The sequence below is a fragment of the Zingiber officinale genome, chromosome 2A (assembly GCF_018446385.1).
Source record: "Zingiber officinale cultivar Zhangliang chromosome 2A, Zo_v1.1, whole genome shotgun sequence".
Taxonomy (NCBI): Eukaryota; Viridiplantae; Streptophyta; class Magnoliopsida; order Zingiberales; family Zingiberaceae; genus Zingiber; species Zingiber officinale.
Window position 1 is genome coordinate 146,538,786 of NC_055988.1, and position 20,103 is coordinate 146,558,888.

Sequence of the window (20,103 nt, forward strand, 5' to 3'; positions counted from 1 at the left end):
CCTATCGCAAGAAGAATCTTCAGGCAACTGCAACCCAACCTAACACAATCTCACATGCAACACATTAATGATATCTACAAGTCAGATACTCAAATCTCCACCTACATGTGCTTCAAAACATCAGAGCAGTGCCTGCAATAATGAATCACATGGAGTTGCATCCTAGCATTTATTACATAAATTTGTTCATCAGATACTAAAAACAAATCATGAGCTCAATAAAAAAAAAAAATGATGCAAAACAGATTGATGGCCGTTAGATCTGGAGACAGTCGTTTGCACTTGATATAATGCAGATTGCAGGAATAGAAAATAGAGAGTCTAGATTGTTTCAAAGACATGAAGTCTCAGGTCAAAAGTATAAAGGATGGGTTACAACTTGAGTGACAGAAATATAACTTTCACTCTTCAATAGTTACATAATTGGAGGATCACACAGTATAAGCTTGCTGAATCGTGTCAATGTCCAAGCCCTTCAATCTTACGACTGACTCGACGTGTCCTTTCAGAGTGTGCAGTTCCCTCAGCCTAAGTTAGGAAGCAACATCACAAATATAGTGCCATTACAACAGTGTATCATATGTAAAATGAAGGAAGTGTCAGTGGAAATAAATACTCAAGTAGCATTTTTGTTTTTGTTCAACTTTGCTCGAAATAGCATCAGGAGAACACGACAAATTAGTCTTAAAAAAACCACATGCAACATGTTGAAACTTATCGATGCCGCAAGCTGGCGAAAAGAACATGGAAAATCAGCATGCAACATGTTCAAACTGATTGAAAATGGCAGGCAAATAGTTGGACTTTAATGTCAATGTATCATTTCAAAACCAGTTAAAAAGATACCATGAAACACATGAAGGATCAGTGCTAAAACAATGGAAAACTGAAACACGTCACAGATTGATTGCAGGCGAGAAAAGAGAATAGAACTAACCTTGCAATCTCAGCTCTTCTTTTTGCTTCTTCTGCCATCTGATTCAATTCTGTGATGCCACTCCTTTCATTGAACATCTTAGTATCAGGTGGTTGCAGACCATGCAATGTTCTTTGAGCATGGGCCCACTTAAGCTCCCTCGCTTCTTTCCCGAAATCCTTCTGCCTTGTAAAAGCAATCTACAAGAAGAAAAGTTTGGATTAATTAAAATTCAGTGTGAAAACATGTACTAATTTGTTTCTTGGTATAAATTACTCTTTGTTCAATGACAAGATCCCAAGCCTTGCCACTCAGAGCATAGCGGATGAGGAACTTGATAATATCTAGCGGGAAATAGAAGATGATGTTGTAAAGCCAAATGACACCAGCCCATCCCCATCCGATCCCTTTGATCGCCGCAAAACCCCAGTTGGCATAAACAGCTATCAGTGTGGCAATCTGCGGTTGGACAAGGTACAAGATGGACAAGAAGATTAAGGAATTTGTAGATAAGCACATTGCAAAAATTAAAGGAAATTTTACCAGCTGAGCAACCAAGAAAGCAGTGACGAGTAAGAAACCGGGTCGCTCGACAAAAGACCAGCTGCGTGATCTCGTAACAAATATCAGTGCCTGACTAATGGTGCTCACTTGCAGGTAGACTGCAGATGCAAGCTTTTGAATGTCATCCTGGGCTGTTTTCTCAAGGCTTTCAACGTGGAATATGCGCTGACAATTATAAACATGTACAGCAACAGTTAGTTTGAAGATATAATTAGTACAAGTAGTTGAGGAATATTAAGAATATTCCAGCTTAGTGCAATTTCTTAAACTAACTGGCAACTTCGACAGATTAATAACTTCAAATCTTAGTCATTCAAAGCCTGATCCAAAAGATAGTTTTGTTTGGACTTGAACAATAAAGTTATTCTACCGGGAAGAAATTAGTTTTGTAGGCAGCCCAAAAGAAAATGACTGTCATCATTGCCAAGTAACCACCAAGGATGATTCCAGTTGCAAAAATCTCAGCAAGCTTCCAACTGTCAGGAAGAGGGGATGGTTTGACTCTGTCCTTCGATATAGTCATAATAGTGCCTGAAGACATTCGTATAAAAGGAGTTTGTGTTCAAAGGAGAACCATTACAAGTATGAACTACAAGGTTAAACATAGCATTTACCAAAAAAACAAACAGATAAAAGGATAAATGCTGAACCACAATGGTGCATAAATGGGAAAAAAAAACATTATTACCATCATTGAGAATTGCAATGATAAGAACCATAAACGGTGGGAAATCGAATTCCCATATAAGCGCGAGAAGCATAAATCCAAGCTGTCAATGTAGACACAGTTTTAATATTTGCTCCTAAATGGATGCCAAAATTAAAAAATAATAATAATAGAGTAAGAAGAAATGTATCTTTTGTTTCTTTTTAATTTTTTTCTTCAGGGAAACCAAATTCCTATGAATGTTCAGGGAAAAAAAAATCTAAAAAGTATAACATCCTGAGTTCACCAGGACAATAGCAAAAATTCTTTAGCAATTTTTCTTCCTGAAATGCATGCTAGAGCATAATATAGCACCTGATACATGATGAAACCCCAAAAAAAAGGATAAAGAACATACCACAATACGGATTGTAATGGAAACTGCATAAATCTGTAAACAAAACTAGTAATTAGATTGTAATTTGATAAAGTCAGATTGGCATAATGCTGACTGAGAAGTATGAGCACATACGGTATAATTTTTCATACGCTGGAAGATCGCACGACTAGTAAGGACAGCACTGATAATAACACTCAGACCAGGCTCAGTGAGTACAATATCAGATGCACTACGTGCTGCATCAGTTGCATCTGCAACTGCAATCCCAATATCAGCCTTCTTAAGAGCTGGAGCATCGTTTACTCCATCACCAGTCATACCACAAATATGCTTCCTTGCTTGCAGGCGCTTAACAATTTCATACTTGTGCTCTGAAAAAATAGATGCGTTTTTATGTTCATCTTTTGTAGTAATGTGAGAATCTTGTTGCAGTAAAGAACCTCAAGGATACCTGGAAATACACCAGCAAAACCATCAGCCTTTTCGATTAATTCATCGATTGGCAAAGCAGCAATCGACTCATCCTTGTTCTGTCCCAATAAAGCAGACGAAGGATACATATTAGTACCCATCCCCAAACGACGACCAGTTTCCTTTCCAATTGCCAGTTGATCACCTTATGGAGAAAAATTTCAGTCGAGATATTATAATGCATTAACCAACACAATTGTTTCATTTGCAATTACTAGGACAGAACAGGTATGATGTACTCATTCCAATTATAGTAGCTGAACTACTATGAATGGCTCCATCTCTAGACATTTAATGGGGAAAAATGTAATACTAGTGAAAAATACAACAATGAATAATATCTCTAATTTTACACAATGAAGGGTTGCATGAATTGACATTTTCTCAACCCCTTTGGAAGATAAAAAATTAAAACGACAAAGAAAACCTCACTGAACTGGCAATTCTATAGCAAAGATCATTTCTATTAGTAGTATAAATATTTTGAATGATCAATTAGATGTTAAAAAGAAAAATATGATATAACATGACAAATGTACCTTCATTTTTCTGTATTGTTTATTAGTGAAAATAATATGCTCTCTAATAGAAAATGGCTACACAAACTAAAAGCTTATTAAATTGTATGTGGTAAGTTACTGAACTTTTCTTCCCTAACTATCCAATACATTCAAGAAATTCAAAGGCGTGGGGAAAATAGTAATATACAGCACTACACACTTCAGCAACACAAGAAGATGACCTAACATGAACCAATCAAAACAGAATTCAGGAGGTGGAGGAAAGAAAGAATATAATGCCAATCTGAAATTTCATAGATAAAAAGTTGAGTGTTTCTCCAAGGCAACTGCCCTTTTGGGGAGTCATTGTCATTAGATTGACGGTTGGAAACAAAACCTGACTGACATGTCTGCAATCTCAGACAAACTGAAAAAGGAAAAGCGCTCCTGATGAGGTTGAACGTAAGAATACTTGGGAATTTTAGATAACCAATGGAAGTTTTACATTATGTGCAAGTTCACGACATCTGAAGTCTGAAGACAGAGAACAATTGACCAAAGAGAACCAATCTTAACCAAATACCTACGGAGTCCTGCTTATCCAAAAAATAATCTTTCCATTATTCAACAATCCCATCCAAATCAGGAACTGACTTTGATTGTTTCAGTCAAGAAATAAGAAAGCCAAAGAAGCTTCATATGAGGTCAGGACAAGAGGTACACATATGACAGGTGAAAGTGCTTATCCAATCAGAAATACGTCCTGATTGTTAGGCAATGATTGCCCTACCATTTTTCAGGCAAAACAATCCTTCTACTGACACATTGATTGAATAGCAGCTTCTCTGTATGATTGAAACGGAAACTGCATTGTCCAATACTAAAGATAGACAACACCCCAAGGATGTACAGATGACCACTTATTACCACTCCAATTACCTTGGCAGACTCACTCAGAACTATACTTATGCTAATTCAGAGTATCTCTGTGATACATTTTTTCACATGTTCAACTGTCTGATAGAAGATTGGTTGAATATGTGCAATGGTGACTTCTTGAGAACTAGAATGCATTAATCCCATTAGATGAAATTTGTATTCATATCATCTCACAGCTATGTCAAGATGATACTGTCATTCTTTTTTTCAATAGAATGCTTAAACTAAACTAATTTCTCCAGCAAAAATCCCTAAAAGCAATTAAATTGTATAATCAAATGGAAGCAAAGCCGAAAGCAAGAATGACCTTCTACAGAAGATAGCATACCCGTAATCATTTTTACATTGACACCAAGATTCAACGCCCTACGAATTGTTTCGGCACTGTCATGTCTCGGGGGATCAAAAAGTGGCATGAGACCAATGAATTTCCATGGACCTCCTGGGCTCTCTTTTCTTCCATCTGGAACTTCCTGTACAGAATTACAATTAAAAACCACTGGAAGTTTACCAGTCAAAACAAAGCTTTTTGGTTCTTTATTTTCTACCTGATATGCAACAGCAAGTGACCGCAATCCACGCTCAGCAAACTTGTCAATAACAGCATGGACCCTTCGCTCTATCTCAGACTTATTGTGCGCAAGATTCAAAATCTAAGGCACAATAGAAAAACAGCTATCCAGTCATATGTTGATTTTAAGTTACTAACAAAATCACAGGATGCTGAGGTTTGTACCTGTTCCGGTGCACCTTTGCTAACTCGATATGTTTTCCCCTCAGTATCAATATAAGTTAAAGCAGTTCTCTTGTCAGTAGGATTAAATGGCAGAAAATGAATCTCTTGAATACCAGCCCGTGCCTTTTTAACATACCAATAGAAGAAAGAAGATCGATATTAAACATGCAAGGAAAACAATGCAAAGGTCTGCATAATCGGTAAATACGATTATGAAGAAACAATAGCTAACCTCCATCGGATCAGCAAGCATCCCAACAATAGCAGTGTCTATAGCATCTTGATTTTCGGTCCTCGAGGCTCTAGCAGCCATCAAAATCACAGTGTCCTGGCTTACACCTTTGGAGAAGACCTGAGTAAACTCGTGATATTTGTAAGGACAAAGGATCATTAAAGGATAAATCAATAGATGACAGCATTTTTCTATTAAGGAAATCAAACAAATACCTCAATAAGGTTCTTATCTACAGTGAGCTTGTTCAAAGTCAGTGTGCCAGTCTTATCACTGCATAGCACATCCATCCCAGCCATTTCTTCAATTGCAGTCATCCTCTTTGTAATAGCGCCCTGCATCAGTTCCAAACTGAATCAAACAATTCTACACAAGCATTTTGGATGATTTACAAAGGTGCCCTAGGAAATTCTTAAAAGTTCAATTCATCTGAGCAACTCCCCATTCCCTCATCTGCATGTCTCTTTAAATTGCAATGGCTTTTCTTTAACTCCACTGTCAACATTTCATCAATTCCTGCCTGTATTCCTGGGATCTGTAGGGTCCTCTCTCTTGCATTGTGAACACTTCTATGAGTCCAAAACATTAACATTTTTGTTACTGGATTCTTTTCTTATAATTCAATGGAGATAATTGACACTAAGAAGATTCACGTAGCAAACACCCAAATATTTGAGGCTGATGGTGTGTTGTTTTTATAATTGCCCTAAGAAACATGGGAAGCCATCAAGGTCACAATCTGCACATTTCTTGATTGAGGCTACTGGACAAGGATCACAGAAGTTCAATTTCTATCAGGTGGTTTATTTTGTATGTGGTGGAGGGAACCTATCACTCATAAGGCACAAAAAGAAAACAAAATGACAAATGGCTTTCACAAACCTGCTGGGCTAAGCGATGTGAACCAATTGCCATTGTAACTGACAGCACAGTAGGCATAGCTATGGGAATTCCTCCAATGAGAAGAACCAAAAGATTGTCAATTCCAGGACGATAGGCTCGGTGCTGAATAGGATACATCACAATTATTTCTACAAACATTCCAACTGCAATTGAGCAAATGCAGAAATTCCCGATAGCTGTCAAGACCTGCAAATACAATCTGTTAATGTAAGTGCTAAAATGATGGTAACAGTATCAAAATTATCGAAAGCTAAATTCACAAGGAAAATTTTGAATATATAGTATTGGAACTTGCCTTTTGAAAGTGACCAACTTGGTTAGTGGAGTCCACTAGATGTGCAGCTTTGCCAAAAAAGGTATGTACGCCTGTAGCAATGACAACAGCTTCAATCTCACCTTGTTTGCAAGTGGATCCCGAATACACACCATCGCCAGGGCCTTTGGTGACAGGTAACGACTCCCCAGTAAGTGCACTCTATCAAAACGGCATTAAAAGACACAAAGATCAAAAAGAAGAATTTGCCTACACAATCAAAATAATACTTCATCTGGTGTTAGGGATGAAGGAACCAAAAGGCAAGAACCTGATCTATCTTCAAAGGATCTCCTTCAAGCAGACGTGCATCTGCAGGGATGATGTCTCCAAGCTTGATGCTAATAATATCCCCGGGGACGAGGATGGCAGCTTCCTCCTCACTCCACCGACCATCTCTAAGGATCTGAATTTTTCATATATAAGGAAAAACATCTTCAGCTCAAGTTGCTACTAACTTTATGGAATTAGGCAATCTTTTATTTGCAAAAAAAAAAAAAAAAAAAAAGGAAAAAAAAAAGAGGTGAAAATCAAAAGGACAAGAATGGTAAAACGTGGAAGTGGGATATAGAGTCAATTCCAACCTTAGCTTTAGGTGCAAGGCGAGCCATGAGGGCAGCAGCAGCATTGCCAGCATTGTTCTCCTCGATGAAACTAATGGTCGAGTTGATAACCAGCAGGGTTATGATACCAACAAAGTCCTGCCAATCTGGAGGTTTCCCCTGTCAAAGAAAAAAAATGGAAAATTGGAAGAAAATTGAAATCAAGGAGACAAAAAAAAAGTGCGGGAAAAAGAGTTTGACCCTATGGTAAGTGTCCATACCCCTCCATTGGCAAGCGCGATGGCCATGATGGCGGCCGCCTCCATAACCCAGGACAAAGGGTTCCACATGAATCCCAAAAACTTCAGGAACTTACTCTCCTGAAACCAAACACACAAAACAAAAAGTAGAATTAAGAAAATAAAACAAAAGAAAGGATAGTTTTCCTCTTTCTACAATCAACAAAGGATTTTTACAAACGGAGATATACAGCACCTTCTTCTCCTCGAGCTTATTGTGGCCGAAGATGGCGAGGCGCTCCTCCGCCTGCTGCGTGGTGAGACCCTCCCGGGTACATCTCAAATTCTCAAACACTTCCTCCAACGGAATGTTCTCCTGCAAATGCCACCAAGCAAAGATTCGTCACAAACAGTTCTCAAAAGCGAGCACAACAATGGGAGAGATCAACGCGAGAAGGCCATTTTTTAGAAAATGAAAAAAAATAAAAATACCAGATCGACAGCTTCCTTGAGCAGAGCCTCCATATCAACACTCTCTTTGAGACCTTCCTCGTTTCCCATCCTCTCCCGTCCTCCCTCCTGCAGCAAAAATCTCGCCTTTCTCGCTCCCCACCCCTCCCAACGTTTCAAACCTCTGTTGTTGCTCCCCAAACCAGAAGAAGAACAAGACCAAGAGTAAAAATCGGGTGAAGCGAAGCAGAGCGCCGAAAAGAAAGCCCAAAAGGCGTTTTTTATAAAGGAAAAGAGGGAAAGGCGATGAAAAGGAAGGAGGAGAGTAGATCAGACAACCAGCGGCATCTTTGCTGGCTTTAGCCACATGACAAGACTCCCTCTTCTCCAATGAGTCTATCTCAGACAGACGGAGTCACCGCCCACGCAGAAAGATACCAAAAACAAACAGCAAAGATTAGGCTTGGGACCAAATCCATCGGAAAGAAGGGGGAAAAAAAATTACTTCATGGGAGAAAATCGATGAGTAACATTAAAGATAACGGGACAGCGGCATTGCAGGTAGATCTCCACCTCCCTCCATGGCTCCAACACAACTCCAACCTTCGATCAGAGTAGAGAAACTAACCGACGCCATCAATGGCGCTCCGGGATCCGTCGCACCACCTTCTGTGCTACCGTACACCACGGCTTCCAGGATCAGTGAGTGATTCAGTGCACCTAATCGTACCAAACAAATTCCCCTGAATTTTTGCCGATGTCTTTTTGAGCCGAGAACGAGTGGGTCCCGCGGGTAAATTAACTCTCACTTCGTGGGTTTGTCCTTGGGCTACGGAACCACTCTCACTCTCTCCGCGTGTAAAATAGCAAACGTACCACCCCTGAAATTATGTAATTTATGATAAAATAATTTGGAAAAAAAAACAAAATTACTCTCGTATAAAAAAAATCAAAATAGTATTTTTTTTTTATTGCAAAAGTAGGGAGGTAAATGAATCAAGTCGCTTATGAACTATTCAAAACTCGATTCGATAAAAGTTCGTTTAATGAGATTTGTTAAGATAAATAAACCAAGTTCAAGCTTTACAATATTCGACTCGTTAGCTTGTGAACATGTTTGTTAAACTCATAAATTAATTTGTAAATAAAAAATAATAGTTTTGATATTGAATTTATAGATTTTACACTCTACTTATGAAACATATGAAATATATAGACAAATATATTAAATTTCTTTATTAGAATAAAATTATAAATTTTAATATTATAATTTTCTCTAAATATTTAATTTAGTTTTTAATGAATATTTAAATTTATAATTTATATTTATTAAGCTCGTTTAAACTTGATAAAAGCTCGAATAAGCTCGTGAGTCATGAATATATTCGTTAAATAAAGCTTGAGCTCGGTTCAATTATAAACGAGTCAAACTCAAATATTCAAGAGTTCGACTCGATTACACCCCTACTCAAAAGTATTGAAATTATTTTAATAATTTAGATTAAAATTAGGGTAAAAATTAAAATAGTAATTTTTTTAATGATGCGTCCCTTTTTCTTTGTTTTGAATATATATGTTCATCTCATTAATATTCATGAATAACGTTCGTTCATAAATAATATTTGTAAATCATGTTCATCAATAAAATTTTTATCAACATACTAAATGAACAAATAAAGTTTTACAAACAAATTTGTATTATCAAACTTAATAATCAATCAAAGAAACTTCAAATATAAAAGTTTCAAACAAATTAAATAAGTATGAATTGAGACCTTGATAACATCTAAATGAATCAACCTCAAGTCAAGCTTAAACCAAGTTTCAGCTCATAAAAAATAAACTAAGTCAAGCTTAAACTATCATTTTAAAAGTTTGAATCATTTTAAATTCGATTTAACTTGACTTGATTATCTTATCAAATAAACTTGAATATCATAAAATTTAATCAAGCTGGATTGGTTTACCAACCTCTAATTATACAAAAGTCAGTAAAATCGGATAGCCCTTGCCCATATCATCAAATCACACGCATTTTGTGAGCTAGGCCCCTTATACCATAAACTCTTGTTTATAAAAAAATTAATTTAATATCATATTTGATCTTATCCAAAAAAAAAACCTAGAAAAATATATTTTCTAACATCACTGTGATCTTAGCCAAAAAACCAAGAAAAACATGTTTTCTAATATCGTCGACCCAAGATATTTATAAAAGTTTTTCTATTCGTAGTAGTGTCAATTCTAAGATGTGAGACTAAAAAGAATTATAGATTTCTAATTGATTAATGAGAACAATTCTTATAATACACCGCACCTAAGTCTCGAACTCTAGATCTATCATTGACCCAAGGTATTTATAGAAGTTTTTCTACTCGTAGTGTTGTCAATTCTAAGACGTGAGACTAAAAAGAATTCTATATTTCTAATTGATTAATGAGAATAATTCTTAAAGTCTCAAACTCTAGATCCCTGATTAATTAATAAGAAAAATTTCTAATAATACGTCGCAGCTAAATCTCGAATTTTAGATGATTGATTAATGAGAAAAATTTCCAATAATACATCGCAACTGGAGCTTATAGAAATTACTAATAAACTTTAAAATTATTTTTTGATGTAAAAAGAAAATAAAGGATATTACCATAATTTTATTTTAAGTTTCATCAAATTAGTTAAAGGGTGCATACTCTTAATAAAATAGTAAGATTATTAAAAAAATGATATATGCAGATATATATAATTAATAAATTTGTTTAATATTTGTCATACGATATAAAAAATCATTATTTTAAAATAGTATTAACAGGTTAATCGTGTCAATTTATTTACATATTTAAATTTCATCTAATGATGTTTATTTTTTAATTCTATTTTGAATTCGTATCTCTCGAAATCTCCTTACTAAAAATAGCTCCAAATAAGCTGTTATCATGTCACTGTATACGTGCAATCCGCTAACACTTGGAGCCACGTATAACGTATTTATACAAATATCTGAGAAAATCTTCGATACTATATAATATTTTAGGAATTGCCAAATTTAAAATATAATATCAAAAGTGAGGAACATGAAAGTAAGGCTATATATTAAAATCATATAGGGAGATCCACACCTATATAATAAAGACACCACATAAATTAATGTCTCTTCCCATTGCAAAGGGCCATTCCAATATTTATGACTTCAATCAAAATTTATTTAATATGTTGAAAATAATAAATTAATATATAAGCTTCTACTCCATATATATGTATAGTTCATAGTCTCATTTAATACGTCAACTACTCGAGGAGGCATGGCTGCCACTTTGAAAGGAATTGAAATGGGCAAGCAATGGAAATAACATGAGAAATATCAAGTTTTTTTTTTTTTGAAAACTTGAAATTATATATATATTACATTTTATACCGAGATTGAGCTTAAACAGGGCTGTCATGAGCTTTAACTCAGTCTCAACGAAAATTGAAGTCCAACCCTCTTCTAATTTTTAAATCCGTCTCTCGGATTTTATATGTTCTATTTTAATAAAGGACAATTAGAAATATAATTTCCATTTTATTTTAATATTTATATGAATTTAAAGAATGGACTTGCTCAATCTATTATTATTCTAAAACTTAAATGGAAATTAATAAAATAAGCCAATTAAGTTAGATTTAATAAAATAAATTAATTAGTTGAAAGGCTTTTTTAAATATTAAATAGACGGTCTATCGCTGATTTTATTTGGGAAAAGGAGAGTGAAGGGTAAATAAAAGAAAGGTAAATTATACCCTTATTTTATAAGGAGATGAGTAAAAATGAGGGAAGGAAAACTTTTATTCTCTCTCAAATGATCTATTTTTTATACTCCCATATCAAATGTAAGAAAATTATCCTCCTTTTCCTTTTTCTTCCCCTCGCCTTCCTTTCCATTGATGAAGTATAAAAATTAAAATATAATGTTATTAAGTTTCATCAACTATGTTTTAAAAAATAAAATAAAATTGTGTTAATTGACAAAGCTCATCAGATCAGAAAAGAGGCATTGGATTATTATCAGGAACAAAGTGCTTTGAGCGCAAAAGACCAAGTGTTTCTGCTGATTAGATAGATAAAAAAAAACCCACTGATGCAAAAAGTTCCATGCCTGGGCACTTAATTGGAATAGCCTTTTTTGGTTTTGTTTTGTTTTTCATAAATGAAACAATTTGAAAAAGACTAAATTGCTAGAAATGAATTTCTAGTTTGGTGATTGATCATGGACTGACTCTTCGGTGTATCCACAATCGAGTTCTTTTGGTAGGTCAGATGTGTATTTGGTCAGATGTGTGCTTGGTTTGTTTCTATCAGATAAGTAATTGTCGAGTCGAGCAACACAAGGTATCTAGGGCACCTAGTGAGAAATTATCTGATTTCTACCAATGCTAATTATAGACGATGTGCAAAGTAATAAACATAATATGCATATCGACATTCTTTCAAAAAGAAAGATTGCAAATAATTCCATTCTCCTCGCATAGTATTAGCATCATTGTAACTTTGTCCTCGAATATTTTTGTACGAGAAGATTATAGTGAGATAGAGTGTCACACCCCGAGGGTATGTTTGTTCACTAAACTAGATGATACTCGTTAATGACAATATAAGAAACAAAGATGCAGAACCAATTCAAGCCAATATAGATTCCAATGTAATATAAAAAATATCACGAAGTTATATATATATATATATATATATATATATATATATATATAGTACAAACTAAAACTACATAAGGCAACCTAATTAATATTTTAACAAAACTTCAATATTTGATATAACAAGAAAAGCAAATCAAATTGTTGGTGCAATTATTCTCGGTTCAAGGTTGACTAGTTTGACTAAGATCGAGTTTGCTCAAGCTTGCTCTAGCTTGAGTTTTGATGCTTGATAATATGTGAGAGAGAAGTTAAGTAGATCAATAGAGGACTGAATAGTAGTCTAAGAAAGTTCTAACTAGAGGTTAGAAAATGAGAAGTCCTAACTGGATGTTAGACAATAAGAATTCCTAATTGAAGATTAGGCAGTGAAGACCTAATTGTGAATTAGGCAATGGAAGTCCTAGCGCGCTAAGCAGTGAAGACCTAGTTGGAAACTAGGCAATGGAAGTCCTAGTAAGGTAAGACAGTGAAGACCTAGTTGAGAATTAGCCAGTGGAAGTTTTAGTGGGGCTAAATAAGGAAAAGTCCAAATGGGTCAAAAGTTGACTGAATACTTAGTGATAAAAAATCCAACGGGAGTTGGCACATGTTGGAAAATCCAAGTGGGTCAAGAGTTGACCAGACACTTGGTGAATAAGCCTTGGCAGGTTAAGGTTGATCAGATGAGAGACAATAAGAAATTCTAACATGTCATGGATGACTCTAGGGTTGAACAAAGGAATCCTAAATTCGGGTTAAGTTAAGGATTGGACAATTGATTAGAGTAATCAATTAGGCCCAAAGTAATCGATTAGGAGTTCTTCACGAGAGTACATAAGGGTGAGGAACCGATTGACTCATGTTAATTGATTAGGGCAATCGATTATGCTATGTTTCTCTCACGGATAGAAAGCCTTGAATCGAATGGGGAAATCAATTAAGGCTAAGCTAATCGATTGATAGTAGCCTTCTCATGAATAAAGGAGTGCTGGATCAATTGGGAATTTGCCTAATCGATTGGTAGAAAGTCGCGCAAGAACATAAAGCTTCTAAATTGATTGATGCAATCGATTAAAAGCTATCAAATTGATTGATATGGCTAACTAATTGATTAGATGAGCGAAAAAGAGTCATTCTATAGATTTTGAAAGATCAAGCTGACATGACAATCACTTAGTAGTAAGTCAATTGATTAGGAGGTATCTAAGTAATCTAAGAAAAGGGGATTTCACGAAGAGTTGAACAACACTCGGTTTAGCTCATTCTTGGGAGTTTTGGATCAAAGTGTTGTTATATTTTCATTCACCAAGAGACATTCCAAAGCAAGAAAAGAGCAACAATGCAAGGTCCTCATTTAAAACTCTAAAAGTTGTTCTCGATTGTATTTGGTGTTTACACTCGTGTTTTCTTGTTGCATTCTCATGCTTGAGCTTGTATGAGGCTTCTCTGCCTTTAAAAAGGAGATTTTCATAGAGTATTTGTGAAAGTGAGGAGTGGACCCTTAAATGAGTTACCTCAAGGAGGTAGATAAAACGAAGATGTTAGTATTACTTCAAGTTTTCCATTGCAAATCAAGTTTAAAGAAGTGATCGAAGTTATTCACCACCCCTCCCTCCTAACTCTCTACATGTTCTAACACAAATAATAGCATAAAAGAAGCATTGAATCAATTCGAGGAAAACCTATACTCAATGACAAGTGGGACCAACAAGCACTGATCTTTGAGTGATGCTAGGATAGTCGACACTGTAGCACTGATACACGTGAGAGAGAGGGTGAATCATGGGTATTTTTTAAAAACTATCTTTTCAATTTTTATAAAACAAGTGCACAACGGAAAGAATAAAAAAAGAATAGATAGAACTAGATAGAACATAAGCGATTTTTACTTGGTTTGGAGTCTTCAACGAATTCTACTCTAAGACCCAAATCGCTTCTTTACAAAAATTAGGTTGGTAACAAAACTACTAACCTTAGAATTTAATATGCAAGAAAAAAAATAGAAAAATTATGCAATAACTACATGATCCTATCCGACAGTCGAGGGGGCATAAGTTGGGGATGTGGCACTCCGGCTGACTATGTATTGATGACTCTGCGCAGCCCTGCAACCACAACTACGTCAATGCCGAGCCAGGGAAGGGGTCCCGACGTTGACCATTCAATGCTCAAGTCAGTCATCGGTGATGTGTAGAAGCAAAGTAACGAACAGTAGCAGCAACAGTAGATTATCACATACCTCTGCTGAAGCTTGGACCCCCTTTATATAGGGCTCCTGTAGCGCACGTGCATACTTCCCAAGGTGTGTGCGCTTCTCCACGATTTCCAATGAAAGATGTGTCAGGAAAATGTCTCTAACACAATACCTTAACGAGCCGAGCATATATTTGACGTGACAGTAGAAGCTGTTGGATCGAAAGCGCTAGAGGGGGGGTGAATAGTGCTCGTGGCTTTCACTCTTTTCGAATTCGTAAAACTATCGAGTTATAAAGCAGTGGAATAAAATAAAGAACACACACCAAAGCACACCAAGATTTACTTGGTTCGGAGCCTAGGGCGACTCCTACTTCAAGGCCCATGCTCGTTGAGCGTTTACGGTGGGCAACAACTATATTTCGTAAAATCTATTACAAGCTAAGTACAAATTAACTATAAATGAACTTTATACCGACAATAGCAAAATGGAAATTGAAGCTTCGGGTCGTCGGGATGTTGTTGCAGCACTTCGGGATCATCTCGTAGGCAGCTTGCAGCGTAAGGATTGCTTAGAATTCGTTGTGTCAAGCTGCTGGTCGAAGCCCCCTTTTAAACAGTGCTGGAGGCGCCTCCAAGCCTGTCCGAGGCGCCTCTAGGCTGCCAAGTCGCACGCATGGATCAGCTCTGATCTGGTCACACCTTATCCCACTGAAGGCGCCTCCAAGCTGCTCCAAGGCGCCTCCAACGCCTGGTCCAAGTCACCTCCAGTGGACTCTGAGGCGCCTCCAGCGTCTCCGGACAGCTGGCTTCGGCTAGCACTCGAGGCGCCTCCAAGCCCCATGGAGGCGCCTCGAATACTGTTCATCCGAGGTCTAAGTTGCTTCTTTGTTCCTGCAAATTGTGTTAGTCCAAAACACAAACCCTGCAAAAACAAAGTTAGCACAGAAACAGATATGATGGATATAGTTGAAAGTCGTCGGACTGTCCGGGTCTGACTTCAGATTTCCAACCGGAAACCCTAGGTCGACCCGACGCCTACTGTTCCCGCTACGGGGAGCCCGTCCTCACCTACTCCACTCAGGAGATTTACCTGATGCCAGTGCGATCCTCCAGATCGACTGGACTTTTGCTCAGCGTTCGAAGCTTCCGGACTTTCTGCTGGACTTCCGCTTCCCGGCTAGTCCAGTCTTTCACCTAGTTCGCGACACTAGGACTTTCCATCTAGGGTTACCCCCCTAGGACTTTTGCCTGAAGCTCTCGACCCGCCAAGACTTTCCGCATAGGGTTACCACCCCCTATGACCTAGGGTTGTCACCCCTAGGGTGCGTTTGGTTCAAGTCATCATGTATAACCTTGGTTATGTGATTACCAGGTAATCACATAACCAAGGTTATAGGGAATAAAACATAACCAAATGTTGTTTGGTTCAACTTAGGTAATGCAATAAAAACTTGTTTGGTTGAAGGTTTTAATGAATACCCTAGTTTAATATTTTACCGTATTACCCTCAGTTATAAAATCAACTATACATAATATTATTATTATTTTTTATTTTTTTTTTATTTTTTTTACTTTTCTTTTTCCTTGTATATTTTTTTTTTTACTTTTTTATGTGTTTTTTTATTTTTTAATGTTTTTATATTTTTATATTATTTATATTTATATTTTTTAATTTTTTTACATTTTAAATTTTATTTATTTATTTTATTTTTAATTTTTTTTTATTTTTAAAATTTTTAATTTTTTTTTAATTTTTTAATTTTTTTTTAATTTTTTAAAAATGTTAAATTTTTAAATTTTTATAAATTTTTTTTAATCTTTTTAAAATTTTTTAAAAATTTTTTAACATTTTTAAAATTTTTATTTTTTATTTTTTAAATTTTTATTTTTTATTTTTAATTTTTTTATTTTTTTAAAATTATTTATTTTTTTTTAAAATAAATTTTTAAATTTTTTAAAACATTTTTTTTACATTTTTTAATATTTTTTTACATTTTTTCTCTTTTTTTCATGTTTTTTCTTATCGGAGGGTATTTTTGGTAAAAAAAATTCGTTAACCCCGGAATCAACAAAAACCTTAGTTTTCTGAGGTTTTCCGATTCCGGGCTGCATGACCCTTTTGCTGACGTGTCGGGCATAGAACATTACTTGGGAATCATCGAATACCTAAACCAAACAAGGTTTTTGTTGATAACCTTGGATGGATAACCAAGGTTATCAAGAATAACCCCGAACAAAACGCACCCCTAGGGTTTTCCACCTGCCTAACCGCAGCTAGGTCTTTCCTGAAACACTCAATTAAGTGCATTAGATCACAAAACAACTTAACTTCGAATTCCTTTGCCATTATCAAAACAACGGTCGATCGTCGGATGCTTCCTGCACCAACAATCTCCCCCTTTTTGATTATGACAACTGAAATTCAAAGCTAAGTAACATAGATATATAAAATTTAAGTAAGCAAGCTTAATAGATTTTAAATGCACGCATGGTTAAGCTAAGACTTAAACCTTGTCAGGCTCCCCTTTAATAAAGGCATTCTTAAAAATCTTTATTAACCTTTTTTTTGAATTTTCCTACTCTCCCTCTTTGCCATTCATCAAAAAATTCACACGTTTGAAAAAAACCTTAAAAATATGAAGATTTTTAGGAAAGAGAAAAATTTGAACTTTCTATAAGCAACATTTCTAAGTTAAAACAGTTTGAGCTTGAAGTTTGGTTTTCAAAAAACTTTATCAATTAATTTTGCTGGAGAAAGAGTCTTCTTTTGTAGTATAGCAAAAACAATTTTAGTTTTAAGCAATTTAGTCAGGATTTTGAAACATTAGGCTTTTAATAAGGGACAAAGTATTTTGGTAACACTTTATTTTATATAATATTCTTTAGTTAAGTGAAACCAAGGTCTAAAGAGCAATTTTTCTTTCAAAAAGCTAAAAAGTTGACTTTAAAAAATACTTAGTTAAATTTTCAAAATACTTTAGCTTTTAAAATGGCCAGAATTTTGAAAGCTTAGTCTAAAAAGTACAAAAAAAATGATTTTCGAAAGTTTAAGGTTTTGAAAACTTAGCTTAAAGTTTAAATTTGAAAGAATTTTTCTTTTAGACAAATAATTAATTTAAAGCTTTTGAGGGCAAGGGAGGAGCTTCAATCCTTAATGTCCAAGCATGAGTTAAGTTAGATTGATTGTAAGTTAGCTAATTTTTCTTTAAGTAAGGCATCAGAGCCTTAATGTTCATGTCTGACTGAACTCAAAGGGTTTAAAAATCAAGCACGTAGGTTTGCGGCCACATGTCTAACCAGTTAGTTACTAGCTGATTACCTAGAGGGCAATAACTTTCAGTTGGTTAGTCAAGTTAAGTCAATAGATCCAGTTAGATTTGACTAGTGCTGGAAGACTTGACTTGATTACTGTTAACTAGGTGTTTAACGCCCAGACTTATATTGATGCACAGATATAAGCATTCTTGAGTCCAGGCTGTACCCTATGCATCTCACGCGGTTCTATGTTTTTCAAACACAAGCAAGGTAAGCCTAGGTGTTTGTGAGATGCTCTGGCTGAATTCTAGAGGAGCATGATTTCTAGGGTAGAGCCTAAGCTAATTCCATATTTTTGAAAGTCTAGTAAAATTAGAATTTTAAAAACCATATTTTTCTAGAATTTTTTTAAAAACAAGATGATTTTAAAACTATTCTACCCAAGATATTCCTATTTGTGCAGATTGTAAACAACTAAAACTTATAAACATAAATAAGTAGAGGTCAACCAAGTCCTAGTACAATCAGAGAAGACAAATAGGTGTCTGTCCAAGATACATCAAGTGATAGTGTCAAACAACAGGATCATCGAATGCAGGATCATCAGCTGGAGGGTCGTCAGCTGGAGGTGGTGCGAGAGGCTGCTCGGGTGCAGGCTGAGGCTGCCCCTGTCACCGTATCTCACTTCGGAGAGACGCGAACCCTGGAACTATCTCGGATCGGAGAGATCGGAGGAAGCAATGGCTATCTAGCACAACCCGTCGCGTCTGAATGGACTGGATCTCGAGCCGAGCAAGTCTGTCCTCGACGGAAGGAGGAGCCGAAGTCGAAGGCCCGGCTGATGTGGAGGGTCAGACAGAGGTGGAAGGATCTGCGAAAAACTCCTCTGCCAGGAAGTCGGGCCACTCCTCACCCTCACCTGGTACGTCCTCGGCCTCTGGAGCACCAGGAGCAACGACTGGCGGTGGCCGACCCTTCCAGGCCAGAATCTCCTCGGCTGTGACCTCTACACCCGCTAATCTAAGACTACACTGACCTAACTCATCATATATGGTAAGTGGGATGAGTGTCCCTCTAGTAGTGTCTATCCTAGAGGTGGAGAATATCTCGGTCAGGATATGACAGTAAGACATATGGATCACTCCAGATGTAACTGTACTAGATGCATGAATGATGTTATGAAACATATGCAGTGCTATGTCTATATCTAGACGCTGACTAAGAGCGTAAAAAAAGAATGAGTGGGATGATCGCATCTTCGAGACGTCTCGAGATGTGATGGGCAGGATGCATGCTGTCAGGACTCTGTACATAACATAGTCCTGAACTCGAAGAAGAGTAGACCTGAACTCAGTCAGGCCAAAGGGTCTCTCCTCCCCAAAAAAATGCATGTAGATGTCATCTAAGGTAATATGGGAATAGGGATCACCGAAAGGTAGCTCCCTACTCGGGTAACATAAAAATGTACACTGAGACTCCCTAAGCTCTAAGCTAGTGCGAAGCAGGGAGGGAGTAAATTGAATGTTAGTTCCACCAACTCTGGTGGAATAGGTACTATCATCAACCTTTTTAAGGTTGTGATAAAACTGGGCACACAAGTCTTGATTTACTGTGGTGTTGCAGTCAACCAATTTTCTTAGGTGATAAAAATCTATCATCTGGACTGCAGGGATACAAAATTGGGTAAAGAATGCCCTACCGACATATCTAGGTTTAATGGACTCGAAGGTAAACCTAGCAAAATCTATCCTATGCTATTCCGAGAGGAATCTAGGGTCCGTAGAAGGGGCCCTAGCCGGTGTAGGATCAACAATGCAACGTTTCCTATTGTTGACAATATATATAAACAAACGCAGAATAACTATAATAAAGACAATAGGAAGATTTGAGATATACCTAGGAGGCATTGTAGGGATGCGAAGGAGAGTGGATGGTGTGAAGGCGCCTTAGGGGAGGAATTCGTACGCTGAGGAGAGGGATTTGCGAAGACAAGGAATGAACAGAAAAGCTTCTGTTCGTTTCTGAAATTTCGAGTTGGAGGCGCCTTATACGATTTTTAAGGCGCCTCTATTGCGAGGTTAGAGGCGCCTCGGAGACCATCCGAGGCGCCTTTGTTAAGGCGACGGGAAATTTCCC

General features: G+C 36.5%; 1 protein-coding gene across 1 annotated transcript; it reads right to left on the reverse strand.

Moving 5' to 3' along the window:
- Nucleotides 1–282: 282 nt before the first annotated feature.
- On the reverse strand, nt 283–8,555 carry LOC122042555 (plasma membrane ATPase 1). The gene is made up of 21 exons (XM_042602724.1): nt 7,894–8,555; nt 7,658–7,777; nt 7,444–7,542; nt 7,205–7,342; nt 6,892–7,026; nt 6,603–6,782; nt 6,287–6,493; nt 5,620–5,739; nt 5,405–5,524; nt 5,173–5,295; nt 4,985–5,089; nt 4,765–4,909; nt 2,978–3,142; nt 2,659–2,897; nt 2,545–2,577; nt 2,169–2,250; nt 1,851–2,011; nt 1,460–1,645; nt 1,193–1,375; nt 938–1,116; nt 283–528 (listed from the first exon to the last, which is right to left on the reverse strand). Exons 1-21 carry the CDS (start codon nt 7,960–7,962, stop codon nt 432–434), a joined length of 2,886 nt encoding a protein of 961 aa, XP_042458658.1. The 5' UTR covers nt 7,963–8,555; the 3' UTR covers nt 283–431.
- Nucleotides 8,556–20,103: the final 11,548 nt, after the last annotated feature.

What these genes read in the sequence shown, in the direction of transcription:
- LOC122042555 (XM_042602724.1), bottom strand. Translation starts at nt 7,962, where the DNA reads ATGGGAAACGAGGAAGGTCTCAAAGAGAGTGTTGATATGGAGGCTCTG. An exon ending in CACATCGCTTAGCCCAGCAG is followed by an intron (nt 5,740 to 6,286) that starts GTTTGTGAAAGC and finishes GAACTGATGCAG; the next exon opens with GGCGCTATTACAAAGAGGAT. An exon ending in TGCTTGCTGATCCGATGGAG is followed by an intron (nt 5,296 to 5,404) that starts GTTAGCTATTGT and finishes TATGTTAAAAAG; the next exon opens with GCACGGGCTGGTATTCAAGA.